Raw genomic sequence first — 22568 nt, 5'->3', positions numbered from 1 at the left:
AACAAAGGCGTATATCGCCGTAGATAATATATCGAGATCGTCGCCATGAATTGAATAAAATCAACCTAAAACCGCGAATATGTTGGTAAATAATTTTCCAACATTTTTTAATCATTGACCGAAATTTCCAATATTTATCGATAATTGAAAGAATTTCATTCAATATATCTAATGTTCATTATATGACCGAAATTTCCAATATTTATCGATAATTGAAAGAATTTCATTCAATATATCTAATGTTCATTATATGACCGAAATTTCCAATATTTATCGATAATTGAAAGAATTTCATTCAATATATCTAATGTTCATTATATTTGTATCCTTTTATGATAATCTCTTGCAACTACAAATGAAAAATAATCGGATTTTTCGTCAATGGACAACGAATAACAATGATTTTTAACTATTTTTGCCACTTTCTAAAGGTCCACGTTTGATATGTTTTTTTCTTAAATATGAACTACGTTGAAAATGTAGTGAATAATGAAACATATACATATAATTTTTGTATCATATGACACAAAGCTGAACATTTTCGTTTTTCAACGTTATTGCTAATCACGAATCGATCGATGATGCGTCAAAGGAATGCAAATTTGTTATATGTTTCCCGATTAATCGGCCCACGTTCTCATGTACGTTCATCAAGTATGCCGATAAACTTCGAAATAATATCCACGAGAACGCATCGAATTACCAGCGAGCTGTGATCGAAAAAGCGTGGGAGATTCGGTTGGGTGACGCGACGAAGCGAGCACAAAATTATATTAATTATACTATTAACACGTCGGACGTTTTACAGAAATAAATGACGTGGCAAGAACAGAGCCGATTATCATCTCGCGTACGAAATTTATTTAAATTAAATATCCAAGTAACAACGACGCGTATTTGCGTTTTATATTTATAAAATATTTAGTTACAATAATATGTGTCTGTGTGTGTGTTAGAAATACATTGTATTAAAATATCAGCAACCAATTGGAAAGATATCATTTAAGCCTACATTGTAATGTATACTTCCTAATATTTACTATTCAATTTTTCATTGATATTTTATTATAACGCATATATTGTACCTACTAATGATATGTAACAACTGCTATAAAAGTGATTGAAGTTAACAATTTGAACAAACTCAATATAGCACTTGAATCGGTATTCATGACAAAAATACATAATATTATAATATAGAAAATATAAATTTAATAATTTTATGAATAAAATATAAAAATATTTCATATGAGAGTCTATTATTTATATTCATAAATAACAGACATACGTATATTACATCTTACATATCTTTCAGGATAATTTGGCAAAGCTATAACGTCAGGTCATACGTTTCTCGTTTTACTATACATATATACGTACCTATATCCAAGATAGGTATTATAAACGTTCGTATATAATGGAGTAAAGCTCATAAATGTCTCGAAAAGACAGGTGGCAGGAATAGAGGAAGCAAAGCAGAGGGTTAATCGTCCGGCAAGTAAAATCGTCAAAACTCGCTTGAAAACGATGCGATTGAGCAAACGACTCGTGTTTAGTCAGGTAACTCGTACTCGTTTACAAGTTTCATAATTCTCTTTCTCCTTCTCTCTCTCTCTCTCTCTCTCTCTCTGTCTCTCTCATTTACTCGATATCGTAATTATAATGGAATAATAAAAATAGAAGATCGTTAAAGTCATTAAGTTGAAACAAATGACTAAGCCAGTTTGGAAAGTAAGTGACTTCGGATTGCTGATTAACGTTTTATGTCGTCCGCATCGTTACGTCATAGCGTTCAGCGTGCTCTCAAATTTTCGTCGACATGATTTATAGGAATTAAAAGCGGCTTGGTTGCGACAAAATCATGGGATGCTTCCGAGCAACGGCCGATAGGGAGAGAATGCGTTGGTATTAGTCAAGACTATTTTCATTAGCGAAATCCCAACGTTTAATTACCAAACGCGTTAAGAGCATGAGATTCTAAGCTCCTTCCCTTTCTTTTCCACATTTTATATTTATTTTCACATTTTTTGTATTCTTTCTCTCTCATTTTTTTTCATAAAAACTTGTAATATTTTCTCTTTTTCTTCGATCTTGGTTCTTTTATTCTATATCTATAGGATATATATACAGGTTTCGTGACTATATATCATTTTTCACTTTGGGTCGATATACTTTCGTTTTCTGCGTCTTTCTAAGGACATGAATCTCTCACATTCTTCGAATTAATAATCGTGACCTCGAATATAAAGGGCATGTTAATGTGATACATATTTTATACTTAACCCGTGCTAATTTTGTACTGCAAGAGAAAGGAGGGAGAAAGAGAGAAAGAGTGAGAGAGAGAGAGAGAGAGAGAGAGAGAGAGTGTATGTCAGAGAAAACGTACTATCTTGGTAGCAAGGATATAAGTCCAAAACTTAATGGACTTACCTAGAAAGACCGTTTGTTATTGTTACGTTGGGTGTAAGTTGGGCGAAGGAAGTTTCGTAAGTCTCGCACTCGATAAATTTGTTTAATTCGAAGCGAACGGGTTTTCTCTCCGCACCCTCTCTTTCCCCCTTTCACTCTCTTTCTTACTTTAATCGCACAAGACGCTCGACCACTCGTTTCGAGTTTATATGTTTATATTCCATAGCACGTACTTGTAAAGGAAACTATGAGAGAAAAGAAAAATGCTTTCGCGAATAATTATGTTTGTCTTGGTCATTAATCTCCGTTGAAACTCAGCACCTACGCTTGAACGTACTGCGAAGTATCCAAGACAATTATATAACTTCCTCCCTTCTCTCTCGGTTGTCAGCTCTTTACATCGCCCTTTCTCTTTCTTCCTTCCTGTTTCTCTCTTTCTCTTTGTCCCCTTCTCTCTTGTACATAATCTGTCATAAATTCGTACGTGACAGCGAGTAGAGACGAGAGAGTATATGTATAGTGTTATATGCTAGAGAGAGATAGAAAGGGAAAGTGAGAGACTATTTCAACGAAGGCCATCCTGAAGGCGCTTTACTGGCGCGGATGTTGGTTTAGCTGGAGTCTCCAAAACCCGAATATTTTAGGCGGACATTCACCGTGTTACGGCACTTCCGTTTCGACGCTACATCCGCTCGTTTAAACGGAGCGTACAATACAAGCTGGCCTTCTCCCTTCTCTCTCTCTCTCTCTTTCTCTCTTTCTCTCTCCTTCTCCCTTTCTTTCTCTTTCTACGCTAATTTAAGGACTGTCACGACCAATACAAACAACATATACACATCCATACACATAGTTTCTATTATCAAGTGTATTCGATTAACGTCACGATGCGAACGCAACTCCTTTGACTTTGAAGTATCGCTAACGTCCAACCGCGTTTGCTTTTGCTCAAACTTTTCCGAGTTTTCTCTATCGAATTCCGCGTCCGTAGCTATCGATAAAATGAGAGGCGTTACTCGGACAGTCTCCACAGGGGCTAAGAAAGTTTTCATTTAATTTTCTACACTATTTCCAAAGTTGATTGGTTTTCTCGTGAATGCCTAACGTTTACTAAGGATTGAAAATTAATTCCGATTAGTTGTATGTAAAAATCACAAGATTACACACAAAAAGCAAAGTTTTATATTGAATATACTAAAATACCCAAATTTTTTCTAATAAAAATCCTATCCTCGTGTAGTACTTCGTTAAATTTACTTTTGTTAAATTTACTTTCGTTAAATTTGTAATAACGTTATGTTGAAAACGAAAATTTTTTATTTTGGGATTTTATTTTTTTCGACAAATCACATTAATTCTTCGAAATCTGGAACAAGCTTACATAGTGATGCTATAAGTTGTGAAATATGGTCGGCCAGAATAAGTTCATTGATTAAAATGTATGTATAATATTTAATGTATGAGTATTTGGTTTCTTAATGATACAATACGTTTGAAAATGATTATTTTCAGAAAACGAGACAATATATATATATATATATATATATATATAGGGTATCTGAGGTTTTTCCGTCCAAATGGTGCCAATGTGTTCTATGCACGAAAAGAACAAAAATGCTTCTTATTTTCATACATAGAATACATTAGCATCATTTATTGAAAATACCTTAGAGTCCCTGTATTTAAGGGTAAATTTATCTAATATGAAACAGTGCCTAACATAGAAAATCGCAATATATCACAACGTGTAACAACGTGCAAAAGTTTTGAATGAGAAAATTCAATATTTAAATTTTTCAATGAAAGTAAATCTATAAATGGTACTTTTGCATGATTTATCGTTCAACATGTTTATTTTAGTATTTAAAAGAAATCTATCTAGAAGTATTTTTCATTTGAAATACAGGTATTCCTAATATGGGACATCAAAATCGCTGCTGATGATGATACCGAGTATTTATTTAGTGATAGTAATTATAAAAATGACAACAAAAGAAAAAGAAAAATTAATATACTTTTTTTGTTGCTTTTATTGGGATCATGAAAAATGTGGTGAATCAGATGCGTCATTCACATGTCCAACGTGTAGAAGAAAAAATTAATATAATATAATATAAAATAAATGTTTCAAATATCGGGGAATGATTGTTTATTTGCGTTTTTTTATCTCAATAAATATTCATTTCTCATGGTTACGATAAAATTTTTTTAGTTTTGTATACAAATTTCCTAGGTTTTTTTATATTAGGTATCATATTTTTAACGCGCCATTTTGTATCTTTTTGTATATTTTTTACCATAGCTTTAAACTTTAACTTTTATGATGTCAATTATTACAGTATAAAAATTCATTAATTTGGTTATGTTTAAAAACGAGTGTTTAAAATTATGTGTTTTTCATTAAAAACAGTTATAATAATAAGAGGTATATATGCATATTACGATGAATATTTTTTTAATATATTAATATTTTTCTAGTAAAATTTTATATTAGGATATATTGTTTATTCTTCTTGCTTTAAATAAACTCTGAAATTATTATTATTATTGGAATTACTGGGAGACAAAAACAAATTTAATTCTATGAACTTCTTTTCTTATTTTGGCATAATGAAATCATCACTGAATTTATGCCCCTATATTCTGAAACACTTTTAATAGATATACAATTTATTAGTTTAATGTTCATGCACTTAATAAAATTTTCAAATAGAATTTTCTCAAAAACGGAATGAATTAAATGGAAATAATTCTACTTTTATTTCTACTTTTTTTTATTTTTATATGTGAAATAACCTCTTGTTTGGTTGTATCATTCGTCTGAATACATTCTGTATATATATTTATATTCATATTGCATAATTTTGAACTATGTCTCCAAAGTCGAATTATTTTAATATTCTACATTTCATTCATTACATATTACAAACGTACACATTGATTTAAAAAATTAAAATACTTTCTAGTTTACTTGCTAAAATGAACTACATTTTTAAGAAATGAAGTTAGAAATAAGTATTGATGAATTTGAAAGAGAAACGTTGTACCGATCAAATGAAGGTAAAGACGATAGACGACAGTCATTTTCGTCATGAACGAATTTCTTCGACATTCGCGTCGTGTTCCGCGAAGTGGAAACGGGTTTAACTGCACCGGCGGGCAGGAAAAAAAAGGGAAAAATATAATGGTGATGGATCGACGAAGCTCTCGCGATAGTAGGGACAACGATTTTCGCTTGCTTCTCTCTCTCTCTCTCTCTCTCTCTCTCTCTCCCTCATTCCATTTTCTCCTTTTCTATTTTTTTCATCTTTTTCCTTTTTTTTGTTATTTTTGTTCGGTCGTCGTTAGCTTTTCACATCGCGCTTTACCTTTCCAGCTATTACAACGACAGTGATTTTAAGTGCTTCGTAACTCGGTGCGATATAAAATCGTATAAGTTCACCCTCCGAGCGCACCCATTCCTAAGTAAGGTTGCAAAATAATTTATTAAAAACTGTAACTACGACTGCAGCTTTAAATGCGTATTACGCTTTTCAACGAGTCGATGTATTTCGATATAAAAGTCGAGCTTAAAAACGTTTCGGTAGTATCTGTAGTTTCTTACTTTAACGTGTGACCGATGTATATTTATCAAAGGAAAAGAAATAGAAAAAATTAATGGAAAAACTCAGAAGAAATGTCGTGTATCAAGATATTTCAATTGGAGCATAATAACGCGATTTCTTCTTAGTTTACCTCAAAGTAATAGCAAAGTGAAGAATTTAATCGTTAATTAACACATTTTATACCAGCTGTTTTAAATCGCATTTTTTTCTTATACTAAATTATTTTTTAACCATTTCACAAAGTATATTTTAAGAATCATTAAAAATCACCTACTACTTGATATTTTCATACAAGATTTTTTCTTCATTTATATTCTTATACAAGTAATTTTAATATAAAATATATGAACGAAAAAATTAATCTTTTACATTTATAATACATAATAATATGTTTATATTAAAAATATTTCTTTTTATTAATAATGCATTAGAGCATAGTATACTTCAAAATAGGTTTTTTGCGAAGTGAGATAACGAAAGAATTTAATTAAATATAGAAGCAATTTCAATAACAAAAAAAAACAGATAAAAATTTCAACAAACAATTACTACTACATATTATCGTCGATAATTTAATAATTGATTCGATTGCCATCTTGTTTAATTATTTAATACAAACATTTAGGTATATTAGAGATAATGTTTTTTTGAGATATTCTAATGAAATATATGATCTTTCCTGGATCAATAGTAATTTTAATTTCCTTTTCGTTTTAATAAGTGATTTTCATATTTGACGATCCACATAATTCCATAAATTTTCAATAGGATTTAAGTCTAGAGACTACGGAGGAGAATCCAATATTTTATAGCAATCATTTTAAGGAAAGTATTTAAAGCAGATCGTCTGAATAACTCAATAATTATTTGTGATAGAAAATAGTTATCGAGTGACATGATATTCGAATATTTATAACAATAACTATAGCTAAGCCAAAAATATTCTCATCTCCCGAAAAATGCATAGATTAATAACAAATAAAAATCCAATTTTCTAAGATCTAGAAAATTTCACAATTAGAGAAAGTAATATTAAATCTAAAATTTGTCTTTTCAAGGAGAATGGAAGAAAGTAATTGAAAAAAGGTCAACACTTTCTTTCTTTTTAAAGTTATACTTTTTTTTGAAAGAGCAAAGTAGTAAAGCAATGTGTTTGACTTTATCTCGAGAACACGACGACGCGACGACTGTTAGCATGAAATAAACGATTATTTATAAAATATCTAAGAATAAGTTGTGTGGACTTGTTGGGAAAGCTCGTTACTCGATGAAAGGATCAAAGAAAAGCATTTCAGCAGTTACATTACCTATCTACCTTCCTACTTACTTTGATTTGACGCAATCGACTTGAACGAAAGAAAACTCAACACGCTATCACCGTTGATATCATTGAGATACGTAGGTTGCTTTCTTCTAGTTCTCTCTGTTCTTTATTTTTCCTTCCGATCGTTCGATGTTTGCCTTCCATCGTGACGGATGGTAGTTAATGGACCGATTCATTTCAGAAACGATCAGTGTGGTGAACGACGAGAAGGAAAAGGGGTTTGTTCGCTCGAACGGAAAGATTCCAAGAATTTCTCTCCTTTCTCTTAGTCATGTTCCTCTTCCATCTGAAGCTATCATCCATGCTTTTTCTCATATCTATCTTTCTCCTTTTCTCTCTCTCATTCTCTCTCTTACTCTTTCTTTGTCTATCCTACTTCTCTGCGTTCCATCTTCGTTGCCCTATTTTATTAAGTGCTAAGAGACGACGCTTAATTAGTTATCGATCCGGCAATAAAATCAGCTTGCCGGAATTAAACAGCACTTCTTCATCTCTCTCTTTCCCTCTCCCTCTTTCTCTTTCTCTTTCTCTCAATGTCTTTTTTCTTTTTCTTATGCGCAATGAAGAAAAGATAATTACAACTTTAGCAGCCTTGTTTCTCTCAGTAATAAGCACGCGCGTCTATAAATTCCTTCATGACCGGCGAACTTTTCGAGACTAGACACCTGCCGTTTTCGGAGTCTTAATTAAAATAGTTCCTATATGGCCACGTCGTAAAGAAATGTTCAAACTCTTTTCGTTATTTTTATTTTTAATGGATCTATTTTTTGTTTCAATTCATGAAAAATGGAAAATTTATTATTATTAAAAAGGTTCTTTTATATATTCATCTCTCTCTCTCTCTCTCTCTCTCTCTTTATCATCGTTTTTAATTCATAGATTTGGAAAGTGATATGAAATAGACGAGAATTAATGAAACTATAATTCGAAATATTTAAGTGTAAATATCGATTTTAACTGTCTATTGAATATATATTTGAAATACATTTTTACTCGGAAATACCTAAGCAATTGATGTATAAGACTTTTTTTTTATGAAATCGGTTGGCCAGAACCGATTCTTTTGTTTCTTAAAAAAGTACACTGGCACGTTACATTCTGTTATACATCACATAAAATAAATTTGTCCGGTTCTTTGTTCTTTCTCGATTATACTACTGTTATCATTAGACGTATCGCGAGCAAAGCTTTTCGCATCTTGAAAGAATAACGAAAATATCTCTCTCTCTCTCTATCTATCTCTCTCTCTTTCTCTTTCTCTTTATCTCTTTCTTTCTCACTCTTTTTCACTCTTTCTACTTTCGTTGTTTTACATTGTAGCACGCTCTTTGTATCGACAGAGTAGGCAGGTCAAGATCCTTAGGGACTTCTAGAGAATAATAAACATTCTCCTATCCGGCGTGCCCATCTTTTATTGTACTCCAGGTTCTCCTCTTTTCTTTCGTTGGAAACGAAAATAGGGTTGGAATACAAAAGAAGATAGAAGACGAAGCGGTCACGGAGAGTAAGGTGGAATAAGTACGAATAGTCGCAAAGGGGGAAACGTAAAAGGGGAAAAATGAAAAGAAGGAGGGCTTGATGAACAAAACAATATCTTTCGATTAGAATCTGATTTCTTTTTTAAGCATAAAGAACATTACAAATCTTTGTTTTGTTTCTTCTCAATTTTCGTTTCAGATAATATTAACAATAATTTAAAATTGAATGAATAGAAAGATATTGTGAAACAACTTTAAATTTCTTTTCCTTTTTATTTCTAAAAGCTTCGAAATTCGACATCATCGTAAGACAAGTCTTGCTTGTAGTGCAAGCAAGTATGAAAATTTATTGCTACCCGATAGGAGTTCACAAAACGCATATATAAAATGATCTTAAAAGAAAGAAGAAGTTATTTCTTCGAGGGATTCAGGGACGAGATAGCTCCCCGAAGATCGGATAAGAGAATAGAAATCAAGATAGGCGGATCCGCTGCAAATGGGAGGGATAGAGAGAGAGAGAAAGCGAGAGACGAGAAAGTTCGCGTTGGCGGAAGAAGTTGCAGGAACTCGAAAAAGAAGAAGAAGGAGTGTAAGAAGGAGGAGGAGGAGGAGGAGAGAAATAGAAAGAAGAAAGGAAGAAGCAGAGTCGACTAGTTCTTCGTAGATAAATCGAATCTCAGAAGGGGGAACTTTTCGATAGCGATGGCTCGAGATTTATGAAAGAAAAGGAGGTAAGGTAAACGAATGATAAGTAGGTCGGCGATGAACAAAAAGCGAGAAAGAGAGTAGTGAGTAGGATGAAGGGAGGAGGATGGTGGCGAGGGACAGGAGATGGTAATACGTTAAACACACAAGAATGGAAAGATAGTGAAAGAGGAAGAGTTCGAAAAGAAACGTACGAGATGGTATTCGTCATGCGCTGAAGGGACTTAACGAAGTATACTTCGACTGGCTCTACGACGTTCTGCTTTAAAGATAACGAAGCGAGTTCTTCGCGTAGTAAAGGTAAGTAACCGATGTGGCACTCCTCGAGTGTTTACGGAAACTGTCTCTGAGTAGGGAGCGACAGGTGGCTCCATATTCCGTTTATCTATTCTCCATCTTTATTTCTTTCTCTCTCTTTCTCTTTCGTTACCCCTTTTTTGAGGAGCAACCGACGCTTGCTCGGGGGTGTGATTCAAAGTGTAAACTTAAATATTCCAGTTAGTACCTTCGTGCAAATAGATTCGATATTAATGGAGCTTTAGTAGCGTGAGTTTCTAAGAGAACTTTACTAAGCAGAGAAATAGAGAGAGAAAGAAGAAGAAGAAAGGTTAGAGGACGGATATTAGTTCGCTTAGATGAACTTACCTAGCCACGGTAATTACCATCACGAGAAACTCTACCACGGAGAAATTAGGACCAAAGCGTTTTCGTTCTATGTTGCTGATTTACGTCTCACCGGATGCGTATCTTTGAATTTAACGATGCCTCTCGCATTTCTGTCGTCTTTCGCGATGACTTTCTCTACTCACCATAAAATCTTCGATCTTCTTCTTCATGGAACTTATTAATTTGTTCATAAGTTATTTTCAACATATGTTCATAGCGTTTTTTTTTTATAAAGAATATTATTCGAGATAATATAATAATAAATATTTAAAATATTTATAAGAATATTATTTAAGATAATAAATAATTAAAAATCTTTATTAATGAGCACGTGGTTTTCGTTGCACGCACTAATTTAATGTCGCGTTACGTGGTTAAATGACATCGAATTCATTAACAATAAAAGATACATCGTTTATATTTACAACTGCAAGTGATTTGGTGTTAAATGATGGAAGCGAAATTCTAAATAAATTCGCGTTATGTGAATATTAACACAGTGTGGACGGGAGACGTGAATTGACGTGTTTCATTTTTTAAGCGTTAAAGACAGGAACGTGAATCGATGATTTTCATTTTTTAAATAGAAAACGTGAGTCGACATCTTGCATTTTTCAAAAGTAGTAAAGACAAAAATTCATACCTTTTACGCGTTAAACCATTATTTTGTGAATAATGATAATTTAATTTAAATGATTTTGAATTTGCTTTAAAACTCCAATTCAGTATCGAACAATTAGTAAAAAATAGAGTATTCATTTGAAGAGTATTTAGAAGAATTTTTCGCAGATTAGTTTTCAGACGTACTAAGTAACGTTGAAAGTGAAAATAATAATGACAGTAGTTTTGATAGAGTTAAAAGAAAGATTTTGTTTAATAAAACATTTTTATTCCTTTAAATAAGTGAATGTATATTTGATATATTTTGGAAAATTCTCGACTACTACGTGCTTAATTACAAATGTCTAAATCACGAACGATAATGGCACAGTATTTTTGATTCTTGCGCATGTTCTTAGAAAAAGTCCAACAAATCCTAATGACCAAATATTCTGTATGATGACATATGATTCGTGAAAAAGAAAGTTCTATGTATCGCTGAAGAATGCACATCTGTGTGTTAACCAGATATAATAGTTCATATTTCCATCTTGTATTGATCAAATTATATTTGTATTTTTAATTTCATGAACAGGAAAAAGGAATCTTAGGTAGAAATAAAGGTAAAAAGACGCTAAAAGATCGTTCTTATGTTAGAGAAAAATAATTGAAGCTTTATTCTTTACATACCATAGCAGGCGAGATACAAGTCTCGGCGTTATGACGACGTCATCGAAGTGGAAGCGAGTTGTTCGTTTTCGTGACGTCGTCGGACACACCGACGGATATACAAACGAATATCGGGGATAGATTTTTGGTAAAGTTGTAGCGTCCACGGGGAATCGACGTTGACGATAAATGGTGATGGGTTTTGAATAGAGTGGTTCTTTTTTTTTATCGTACAACAACAACAACGACATAGCCGAGTTTTATCCTCGTGATGACGACAACGATGGTCGTCTCTTAACCAAAAAATCAGATGGTAATTATTGTAGTTCGGTCACGCCAAAAGAGCCGCCAATTTATGAAGATTCGTTATGGTCGTGGCGTCACCTGGTTGCAACCTCAATGCTTCTCTATATGCAGCAGCCGCTTGCTTGTATTTCCCGTTTAAGTGAAGGATCGCACCGAGATTCGTGTGGCTTCTTGCCTCGTGCGGCCTTAAATTTGCTGCATGCTTATACCAGATCTCAGCTTCATCTCGACGATCTGCCTGTCGAAGAGCCGATGCAGCTGCAACTGAGAGCTCATAGTCCGACCTTGAAAGTTCCGCGGCTCTTAACTGCTCCTCTGCAGCCTCTGCTAATCTTCCTTGTGACGTCAGGAATATCCCTAAGGCATATAAGTTATTTTCTTAATAATAATTATATTAAGATCTTATTAGTTTAATATGATGTGTGTTAAATGATGATCATCTGATATATGTTTAGTTTATGACAAAATCATGATATTATTATGAAAAATAATATGAAGTTTGAAGAAGTTAGCCATCTGTTAAATATCGATGGTAATAGTACAAAACATAACTTATTCATTACCAATCTATTAGAAGTGTTTCTTATTATCTAGTCTCTTACAACACGAAATTTCACAATTTTTGGAGTATTTTGTTAACAAATACTGGAAATAAATAAACTAGAATTCGAAGATAGATATAATTTAGGTATCCTCTAGTTTTATCATTTACTATTCAAACATGATTTAGTTAAATTTGTATTACTTTTGAACACATCATATAAAGAGATATAGTTTGCATTGATTTTTTCAAACGAATACCTAAAACTATTTATTTCCGAACAAAGTTTATCACCTAAAAGAGTAACGTGCCACTTGTAAATCAGCGTAGCGAGTATCGTTCATCCCCGCCCAAATAAACTTTTCCATGAATGCACGAGCGATAAGAAAAACAATGGTGCGAGCGCGAACGCGAGCGTCGATAGAGGAAAGCGATGAAAAATAACGACGAGCTTCGGGCATAGCACTTGGGGCTGCGTTTTATTGTTTCGTGTATAGGGAAAACATTTGTTCGAAGGATATACGATGGCACGTATTTTCTTTGAAATTTTCGCGTCGTTGTTATTTTCTATGGTGATATGATGTTAGTTTCTCGCACGTCGTTAAAAAAAAGAAAATATTCGAAGTTATAAAAAGAAAAAAAGAAAGAAAGAAAGAGAGAGAAAGAGAGAGAGAGAGAGAGAGAGATTTTATTCGATGAATAATCGAAAAACATGTGAAAGGGAAAAAAAATATTTAGCCAGAAATTTTGATATGTGTCGAACTTGAGTTCAATGTCCGATGATATTTTATGAGTTTTATTCCCAGGGTTATAGCAAATATACAAGTTATGAGAGGACAGAGAAAAAAAGTGAGAAAAACATATAATACTTGTGATGTAAAACGTATACAGAAATACGTAATATTGATTCAATAAATTAATGAGAATACGCGTGAAAGGAAATAAAAATTTAGATAGGAATTTTTATGTATCAAATTTGAATTCGTTGTACTATGATGTAAACCTTTCGCACATCGTTAAAGCAAAAATCGAATTTATAAAAGGAAAAAGAGATAGAGAAGCATATTATGTTTGTGATGTAAACATAGAAGTATATAACATTTATTATATAAATAAATGAAAAAACTCGTGAAAAGAAATAAATTTCGATAGGAATTTTTATAGGTACGTGTCTAAAATTATCTTTCCTTATTCCTAGCGATTTGTTATCGTTTCATTCTTTCTCTCTCTCTCTCTCTCTCTCGCTCTGTCTCTTTCTTTTTCATGCTTTACTAACTCCTTTCGTAAATATTATGATAGTATTTATGGCGAATCTGTTCCTTTTAGCTTCCTGTAGAATGATTCTACTCGATTCTCGGATATCCACTTTGTCCCGACGTCTTATTTCTATCGAAGAAATTCTCAACTACCTCTTTGTATGCGATTTTGTAGGATGCTCAAGAATCAATTATTTTGTTGTTACAATAGATGAGAAATTTTCGCTTTAAAACGGGGGTCTTGCAATTTCGAAGAGAAATGGGAAAAGAGAGAGAGAGAAAGAGAGAGAAAAAGATACAAAAGATGGATTAGTATTTCGTTATTCCAATAACGAAGAAGAACCTGTATCAACTATGTCGTGAATGTCTATTGAAATTGCAAAATAAAACAAAACTAAAAAAGAAAAGTTAGACCATGATTTAAGAAGATCTTTATTATCGAAAGCTGGTGAAGGTAATAGATGGAAGGAACTTCCCATCGATAGATTTAAGGAAGCTTTAATTAGAGCAGTATTCGGTTGCACCTACCGTAATGATGGTGTACGCTCGGATCGTCCGGCGCCAACCTACGAGCTCTCAGGAACCATCTCTCGGCTTCCAGGATGCGACTTGACTGTAAAAAAAAGAACGCTTCAGCGCTCACTGTTCGAACGTCCATTGCGAAAAGAAAAAACTTTTACTCGATTACTTTCTCAAGCGTCTATTTGATCAAATAAGTAAGTTGGAAAAGATAAGCTGGGAGTGGAAGAGGAAATTGTTAGCATAAAAAATGAATTTCTTGGTATTGGCAATAACATGTTATATGTAACAATGTTTATTATATATCCATATGTTTTTTTGTTTACGTATTTCAATAATTATGACGAAAGTGGTCTTATTATTAGTAAAGGATTAACAAAAATTCAATTCATCATCTATTTTTGAAATTTGAAAAATTTTTATCAAAAAAATTTGTATATATAAAGATAATATATCAAAACAAATCGTATATTTTTGGCTACTATTATTCATGCTTCAAAATTAAATTTGATGACTTAAGTGAGAATTTTGTAAAATAGGTTCATCATTCGAAATATTTATTATTAAAAATAAAGAAATATTAAATTAAATTTGTACATCTTGAGAGATTAATTCTGTTTTCCTGTTTTCTTTTTTATTTTTTATTTTAACAGAAAGAAATAAATTCGAAAAGTCGATAGATAATCTCTCTTTCTCTCTGCGTTTTTCCTCGTAAACGAATTGTGCTATAGAAATCACTTTGTCTGGCCGTAGACTTCCTGTTGAGAGAATCGAGGCGAGTGGGTCAACGTTCGTGTGCGAGAGATTCTGTTGGTCAATTGACGCATTCGTCCGGTCGAAATAGCTCTAACTACTTACGTGCCGAGCCCAAGGTTTGTCAAGTGATGTAGGTCGATACGTGATCAGACTAAAGAACATCGACGAGGAAACGCGCGGAGCTTATCAATTTTCTAAGGAAAGATTCTACGATCTTCCATTTCTTTTCAAAACGTATTCTGGCGATGAGCTAACTTTCTTGTTCAATGATTCGTGAAAAATATACAATTGTATATATATAGAGAGAGATCGGTCGACATTGTATGCGTTTTGTAACGCGACATTTAAACGTTTTCGAACGAAACTATCGACACGAAACATACATTCTAGAAAATCGTTTTAAACTTTACAGAATGGACATTCAGTTTCTTTTTTATTTCCTTTTTCTCTTATTCTTCTCTCATCTCTCTTTTTCTCTTTTTTTGGAGTAGCTAGCTACTAAGTTGAAAGTTCAACGGATGACGTGAGTCAGATCGTAATCCGACTTGGAAACTCAACTTGCGGCAATCCGACAAGGTGGAAACGATTTAAAACTAGTAACGACTTACGTTTCGAGCTAGAAGTTTCCCGTAAGTGATGTGGGCCGGCACATGATCAGGCTGGCTGGCCAAACTCGCTTGGAACCACCTCTCGGCCTCGGCATACTGTTGCAGCCTCGACAATGTCTCTCCCAGTAGATTGTAAACGCCCTGCAAGCGACAAGTCAATCTTTCTTTACGTCTACCAAATAATTACATTTTAACGGCGCTCGAATAGAAGGGTAGAGGGGTTATGGGATGGTTTTTACCAAATTACAAATATATTTTAAAAATAGTGAATAAGTATTTGAAATAGTAAATAGAATTTTACAAAAGTTTAGAGAACTTTCTCACTAAATCGTAAAAAATCAATTTTACTTGGTACGTATTTTACTATATAGCATCTTTTTCAACTTTATTAAAATTTAATTAATTCCTTCTTAAAAGAAGAAGAAAAATGAAAGATTTCTTAGAAATCGAAAGACCACCAAGAGTAGTTTTTAAAGATCACATTGCGCGCAGTTAACTTTTGGACTAATATTTTAATGCGTGCGATAAATCCGCAGAGAAAAAGGTAATTGGTCTGAAAAGGTTAGAAAAAGAGAGAGAGAGAAAAGAGAGAGAGAGAGAGAGAGAAAGAAACAGAAAGAGAGAGAAAAAGAGAAGGAGACGCGGGGAGAAATCGGGTTAAGAAGTTTTCTGATTTTCAGGGCCGACGGCTGCCGCTAATGGCCAACGAAACTCAAGGATCCGGCTCTCACGTACACGATCGAAAGGAGTTTTCGTAAGTAGAGTACGGGGTAGCGTTACGGAGAACCAACACTGAAACTGCCTTTGTTATTGGACCGAAAGAGAACACAAAAAGGGAGACCGGTAGAACGCGTATCTTGGCGTCTTGAACTTGTAGGCTAAAACTTTTATGATTTTGTTCACGCTGAACGTGTGAGAAAAAAAAGAAAGTAAGAAAGAAGAAGAAATAAAAGAGAAAAAATAATAGAAGAAGAGAGGCGTGGGCGAACACTCGCTAACATAGAAGACAAATGGTAGGTCAAAGAAAAAAAAGGATGAAACGAGAAAGATCGATTATCGAACTCGCTCTTGTCCAACTCAATTGTTCCATGATTCGATGGATCTTCTCTCTCTCTCTTTCACGCGTTCTTTCATTCTTTCCTTCCCACGTTTCGCCTCGACTAATTATGTAGGTTAACATGAAATCATCTGTATTGATCTCGCGTAAGTAATGAAGAGCACATCATGATAAGTTCGATCAATCTTTGTTCGTTTACGCACAGAAATTTCTAATTGTCTTTCTATTTTCTCTCTCTTTTTCGTTCTTCGTTTACACAATAATTCAATTTTTTTAAAGCAATTGAAAATTGGAATTCACATTCTCCATGTTGAGATAGATATGTTCAATTACTTTATTTTCAGAAAGATTAAAACAAAATATAAACTTTCAACTGGTAACGTTAATAAAAGGTATTTTTATAGAACAAAGTGAGAAAGAAAGAAAGAAAGAAAGAGAGGAGAGAGAGAGAGAGAGAGAGAACATTTTTTTATAAATTTTTATTTTATTTTAATTTTTCGAAAGTAACAGGACATATTTTCGAAGGACGAAATAAAAAAAGAATTAGTGCGAAAAGTGTGTTTCAAAGAATTTATTTTACGAAATTTGAATAAGTGAGAGATAAAAGAAATGTAGAGAGGAAAAGAAGAGTAATCGTACGCATTGTTCTCGGTTATTATTCACTTGGACTAGCTTTCGAATATGTTACTCGCGGTCGCGTTTAGGCTTACAAGTCATTCACTGTTCCACTGCAGAAATGCACCGTCATTATCGCTTTTTCAATCGATATCTGTTTGTCACTATCATTTTGCGTCTCATACCATTTGTTCTGTCTCATTTTGTTGAAAACGTTTACTCTTCTTTCTTTTTTATTTCGTCGAAGATTGCTGCATCAAAGAAATGTGTTCCCATCAATATTTGAAATTACTTTATCTTTGCTCTTTCTCTCTTTCTCTCTCTCTCTCTCTCTCGCTCTCTCTCTCTCTCTCTCGCTCTTTCTCTCTTTCTCATATTAGCTATCACTATATTACCATTAGTGCGTACAACAAAAATAACGAAACGACAAGCACTAAACCGACAAGGAGTTGATTTTACTGATGGTTTCTATTCGATCATATTTATAATTTAAAGAAAAAAAAATCGAATTTACCTGCTGTCATTTCCGTTTCTCGGGGGCTTCATTATTTTCCTAGCGTTGGTATTTTTTGCTTGACCGTGCGTATACTTGTGTGTAACGACGGATAAAAGCGGTTACATCATATATCACGTGTCTGACACGCAGTTAATTATGCTAATGGTTTACCATCGATCGTAGCTTACCTATTGTACTCTGTATAGTGCGAGTGAAGCAGCAAGAGATAGATAGATAGAAAGAGAGAGAGAGAGAGAGAGAGAGAGAGAGAAAGAGAGAGATAAAGAGAGAAAGAGAGAAGATAATGTATGTACGTATCTGCGCATGTGCATATATGACCAGCCATTTGAAAAATTTTCTGATACGTTTTGCGAGCATATCACGCTATCTCTCTTTCTCTCTCTTTCTCTCTTCCTATCTATTTATCTACCTATTGTTATTTTTTTCATTTCTTGCTTTCATATTGTGTATTAAATATACGACATAGAGAACATGTTTAGAATGTTACTTTTACTTTTAAATCTCTTCTCCGGGTTGTCGTTAATATCGATTCCTACATTGTTCGTATTGTTTATTAGAAACTTTTTTCAAGCTATTCTTTCCGTCATCATTGTTTTCGTCATCATCGTCGTACGTTGTATCATATAATCATCGATAACGACGACGAGAATACTGAAGTGCTCCAGGAAAGAAAACTCATCTTGTTTTCCTTTTTACTTCGTATTTTTTTTCTGTCTTGATTATATTCGTGGAAAATAATTATAACGGTTCTCATATCGGCGTCTTTTGAAAAAACGAGTGTATGTATTTAATTCGCTTTATTGTTGTATTTTTGTATAAATATTATAATCAACGTAACTAAAACAACGTATTTGGTGTAATAAAAAAATATCATGCTAAGATATCTTACATACGTAAAAATATTCCCCACAGTAGGATAAATTGAGAAGTCTCTAATTTCATCGAATAAACATTTATTTATATATTTTTTATGAATTCTCTTTCAAAAATTTCATTTACGATATGTCAAAAGAAAAGATTAAAGTATATTTTAGTATATTTTTTATTAAGAAATTAATTAAAATGAAAATTGAAAAAAGAAAAAAAATGAAAAAATAAGAAACATATAAACTTGCTCTAGTCTCCTTTATAGAAAAAAAACATACTAGCACGCACACGAGTGTCTCGTGACATCGTTTCATGACGATCGATGAAAGGCGTAGACAATAAAGCATGCGACAGAATGAGAATCGATCAGAACAAACGAAAAACGAGGATAACGTTTACCAAGTGTTCAGATCTACGTGTTTTTCGCATTATTTATATATCTATATATCTATCATATACTCCCGAATTTTTCATGCAACTTTCGTTCTATAAATCTTTCTGCTACTATCATACTTTCGGAGTTATCTTGGTGGCAAGAGTTAGTGAATCACCCTGTATATACATGTTACCGTTAAAGTGCATAATTTAAATAATTTATGAAAACCCTAGGTATTACACGAAATAACTAGGCGTTCATAGGATGAATATATAAAAAGAATTTTATTATTCACTTAAATTAGTAATTGTAGAAAATAACGTCTATATATAAATTCACAAGAGTCGTATGGTTAAAATATGAGATTGAAATTTGACCCGTTTATAAAGTCTGCTTTTCTTCCTACAACAATGCTCGTAGTTATCCATTGTTATCTCTTCCTCTCCCTTGGAAACCAATGTTTTGTTAGTCGTGCTATTATATTGGATCTAATCTACAGATCAAATTTCAATTTCATACCTATACTACTGACCTCTTGTAAATTCGTATATTACTTAATTAAAGTATGTAATTCTGCTTTCCTTCATACTTTAACAGGTCAATAAAGCTATTTCATGATTTAGTTGATTATTTCATGAATTAACGGATTTCTCGTTCTAACGATAACATATACACACACACTGATATATAGAATTAAAAGGAAATCATCGGGTTCATTAGTAAACATAAATACGTGACAATCTCTCTTTCTCTCTTTGTTTTTTTGTAAAAATATATTTATTATTTGAAAAGTGAACATTGATAACACAAAATGTCGATCCTTTCGTAATAATCTTGCGAACAAACAAATGCGAATAACGTAAAAAATGAAAGATACATACATATAAACGATGAAATTTAAACAAAAAACAAATAAAAAACACGTTATATCGTTTCCCGCTATTCTCGACGATATTAACAATCGCGAATTAGCGACGGAGGACTTTTCAGTGTAATTACGAACGCCACCGACTAAACGAATGAATCAACGAACATATAATTAGCTCGTCTTCTCGTGGGAGTTATCAACGACAACGACAACGACAACGACAACGAGACACGAAAGCTGGGCTAGCAACTACGACTGCTCGATCGTTCGTTACTCACGTGTCATTACTCGTATTAACTCGCGAACGTTCCAACGTTATGAATTTTGCGCATAGCAAGACGACGGGTTCGCACTAATTTGGTAATAACAGATAATTAATGCACATTCTCACACACCAATCATTTTACATCGTCGTTTATTTTCCTATATATTCGCTGTAAATTTACCACACATTTATTATATAGTTCATGGATTTTCAATCGTTATTATTTACATGTATTGAACATTATATCTATACCGTATGAATTTTAATATTTTATCGAAAAGAATATTTTTACTATGGAAGAATCATTTATTAAAGAAAAATTATCATTAGTTTTCAGGTAAATAATAAAAGGAAAAAAAAAATGATAAAAGTGTAAAAGATATACAACTATGTGGGTGATATATAACATTTTCAAAATATTAATTTATAAAAATTGAATATGAATTTGCTAATTAATAAACTGGTATTTGCTAAATATAATCATTAAAGCTAAATGCTATGCTTGCTTACCTCTTTTGTTTTAAAAGAATGCAAAACTTATTTTAACAGAACTGGTTTTTTATTGTGTAAAAAAGTCAGTAAAAAATGTATATAAGTTAATAGTTAGTGAGATCTAGACAGAGATGGTTATTATAACACAAGAACTATGCATTATCAATAATATAATATAAAGTGTAGAATTTTTTTTGTATCCAATACATATATCCACATATATATATCGTACATACTATTATTCTACGTGCTCATTCGTACGAAAAGTACGATTTAGCTGCTCTCGTAAATATGTATCTTCGTACAAGGATGTAGGATAAACAATTAGAGCGACGAAATGGGGAGCGTTGTAATTAGACGGCTGGTTGGTACGCTCGAAAACGACCGCAAAGACGCGTTTGATGTATGTACATGCGAACAGCTAAGAACGGCATAATTCGTGACATCAAGGGACAATTAGTTTCTTGATTCAATGTATTAAAAATAATCATGATAATATATCTAGCATAATTTGTATTTGTTTAATAAGTATTATTATTATCCCTTTATCCTTATATTTATAATTCCTTATCTTCTCAATAATTATTATATGAAATAATAATAATAAATATTGTTCGTAAAACTATTACATATCTACCTATATATTAATAAAAAGTATCTATTCCATACGGTTTGATAGATAAAATAATATTTTTTTTAAATGGCACGCACACGTACAACCCACACAAGAGACTCGATCAAACGTACGCAAACGAATGTGCATGAGCATGACTGCGATAGGCAAGGAGACTAATCGCTGAGAATAATCCGATTAACGCGGGACCCTGCGTTTTGCGTATTCGCTTAAGCACGGTTAACGTGGAAAGGGTCAACCACCATGACGATATGGCAGATATATTCATCTTTGATTCTTGGCCCTTCAACCCATTTCATAAGTTACTTTACGCGTTACTAAAATTTAACTATACATTTTGTCATTCTTTTTGATAAATATGTGTAGAAATATAACCTCTCTACTTGGAAGCGGGGTTGGAGGAATGCCGAACTCAAACGTAAAACATAAGAACAGGGCACAAATAAATCGTTAACACGAGAGAGAAAGAATAAAATAAACGGTTATATTTCGAGATACAGAAACGGTTAAGATACAAAAGAAATGTTCGATCTTGACGCTCGGGTCGTCGCGGAGAGAGTGTCGAATTTTCTTTTCTTGCTTTCGACCAGCGGTCGGCGATCGTCCTTTTTACTTATCGCTGTTCTTTATCACCTATCTTTCGTAAAATACCAATAGACGGATACATTTCATAAAGGACGTTGACTTTCCTGTCGAGCTACACGTGACTACAGAAAGATTTTTTCTTTGTTATATTCTTTTTGATATTCAATTTCATTTTTAACTAAACAAAAATATAAAATAATAATTTTATTATAAAATCGAAAAGAACAAAATCGGACATTTAACTATATATTGTAAACGATTTTATTCGATTGTTTTTGGTTCGCGTGTGATAGATTTAACAGACAAAAAAAACTGATTATTTTGTATTCACTCTCACATGCCACGTATATATATACATATATGTGAATGATAGCCCAGAGACTAATTTTTAACTTTTTATTATATATTTTCAGTATATTGTCGACATATTCAAAAATTCCAGTGTTTGACGCAAAATAAACCTTTTTTTTTTATACAAAATCAGAATAAAAATTTAAAAATGTTATAAACGAGATGGTTTATCGCAAGCTTTTACTTTAAAATCACTACTCTTCGGGGATTAACGGATGAATGATAAATAGATTACAAAAAAAATTAAAGTCCTTCCATATAAATAATTTAGTTTACTTTTCGATACTGTTTTATGAAAGTTTCTCATCAATCGAGCCGCTCAAACGACAAAAGAAATATGTTTCGTCGTTTCAACACGTGCGAATAATTAATTGTAAATTAATTTAATTTCGTTTTGTATCGATCGTACCAACGGCGTCAATTAATCAACGCGATCAACGTATCGGTTTTAATTAATCATGCACGGTGTGACGTGAATCAATTTTTCGCTCGTTCCCTCGAT

General features: G+C 32.8%; 1 protein-coding gene across 2 annotated transcripts in view; it reads right to left on the bottom strand.

Annotated features, from left to right (window-relative positions):
• Positions 1 to 11432: 11432 nt before the first annotated feature.
• LOC122514700 (protein O-mannosyl-transferase TMTC2-like) overlaps positions 11433 to 22568 on the bottom strand; it is a 248262-nt gene continuing 237126 nt past the window's right edge. Inside the window, exons 8-10 of one of the 2 annotated variants that reach the window (XM_043631676.1) lie at positions 15440 to 15580; positions 14085 to 14169; positions 11433 to 12116 (exon numbers count right to left, since the gene is read on the bottom strand). In XM_043631676.1, coding sequence (XP_043487611.1) covers positions 11785 to 12116; positions 14085 to 14169; positions 15440 to 15580 — 558 coding nt within the window. In that variant the 3' untranslated portion in view covers positions 11433 to 11784. The remainder of the gene's footprint in view (positions 12117 to 14084; positions 14170 to 15439; positions 15581 to 22568) is intronic. The other variant, XM_043631685.1, reaches the window with a different exon arrangement.

Source organism: Polistes fuscatus, unplaced genomic scaffold (genome assembly GCF_010416935.1).
Source record: "Polistes fuscatus isolate 324 unplaced genomic scaffold, CU_Pfus_HIC Scaffold1, whole genome shotgun sequence".
NCBI classification, from domain to species: domain Eukaryota; kingdom Metazoa; phylum Arthropoda; class Insecta; order Hymenoptera; family Vespidae; genus Polistes; species Polistes fuscatus.
This window is presented reverse-complemented; position numbering and strand designations above follow the sequence as displayed.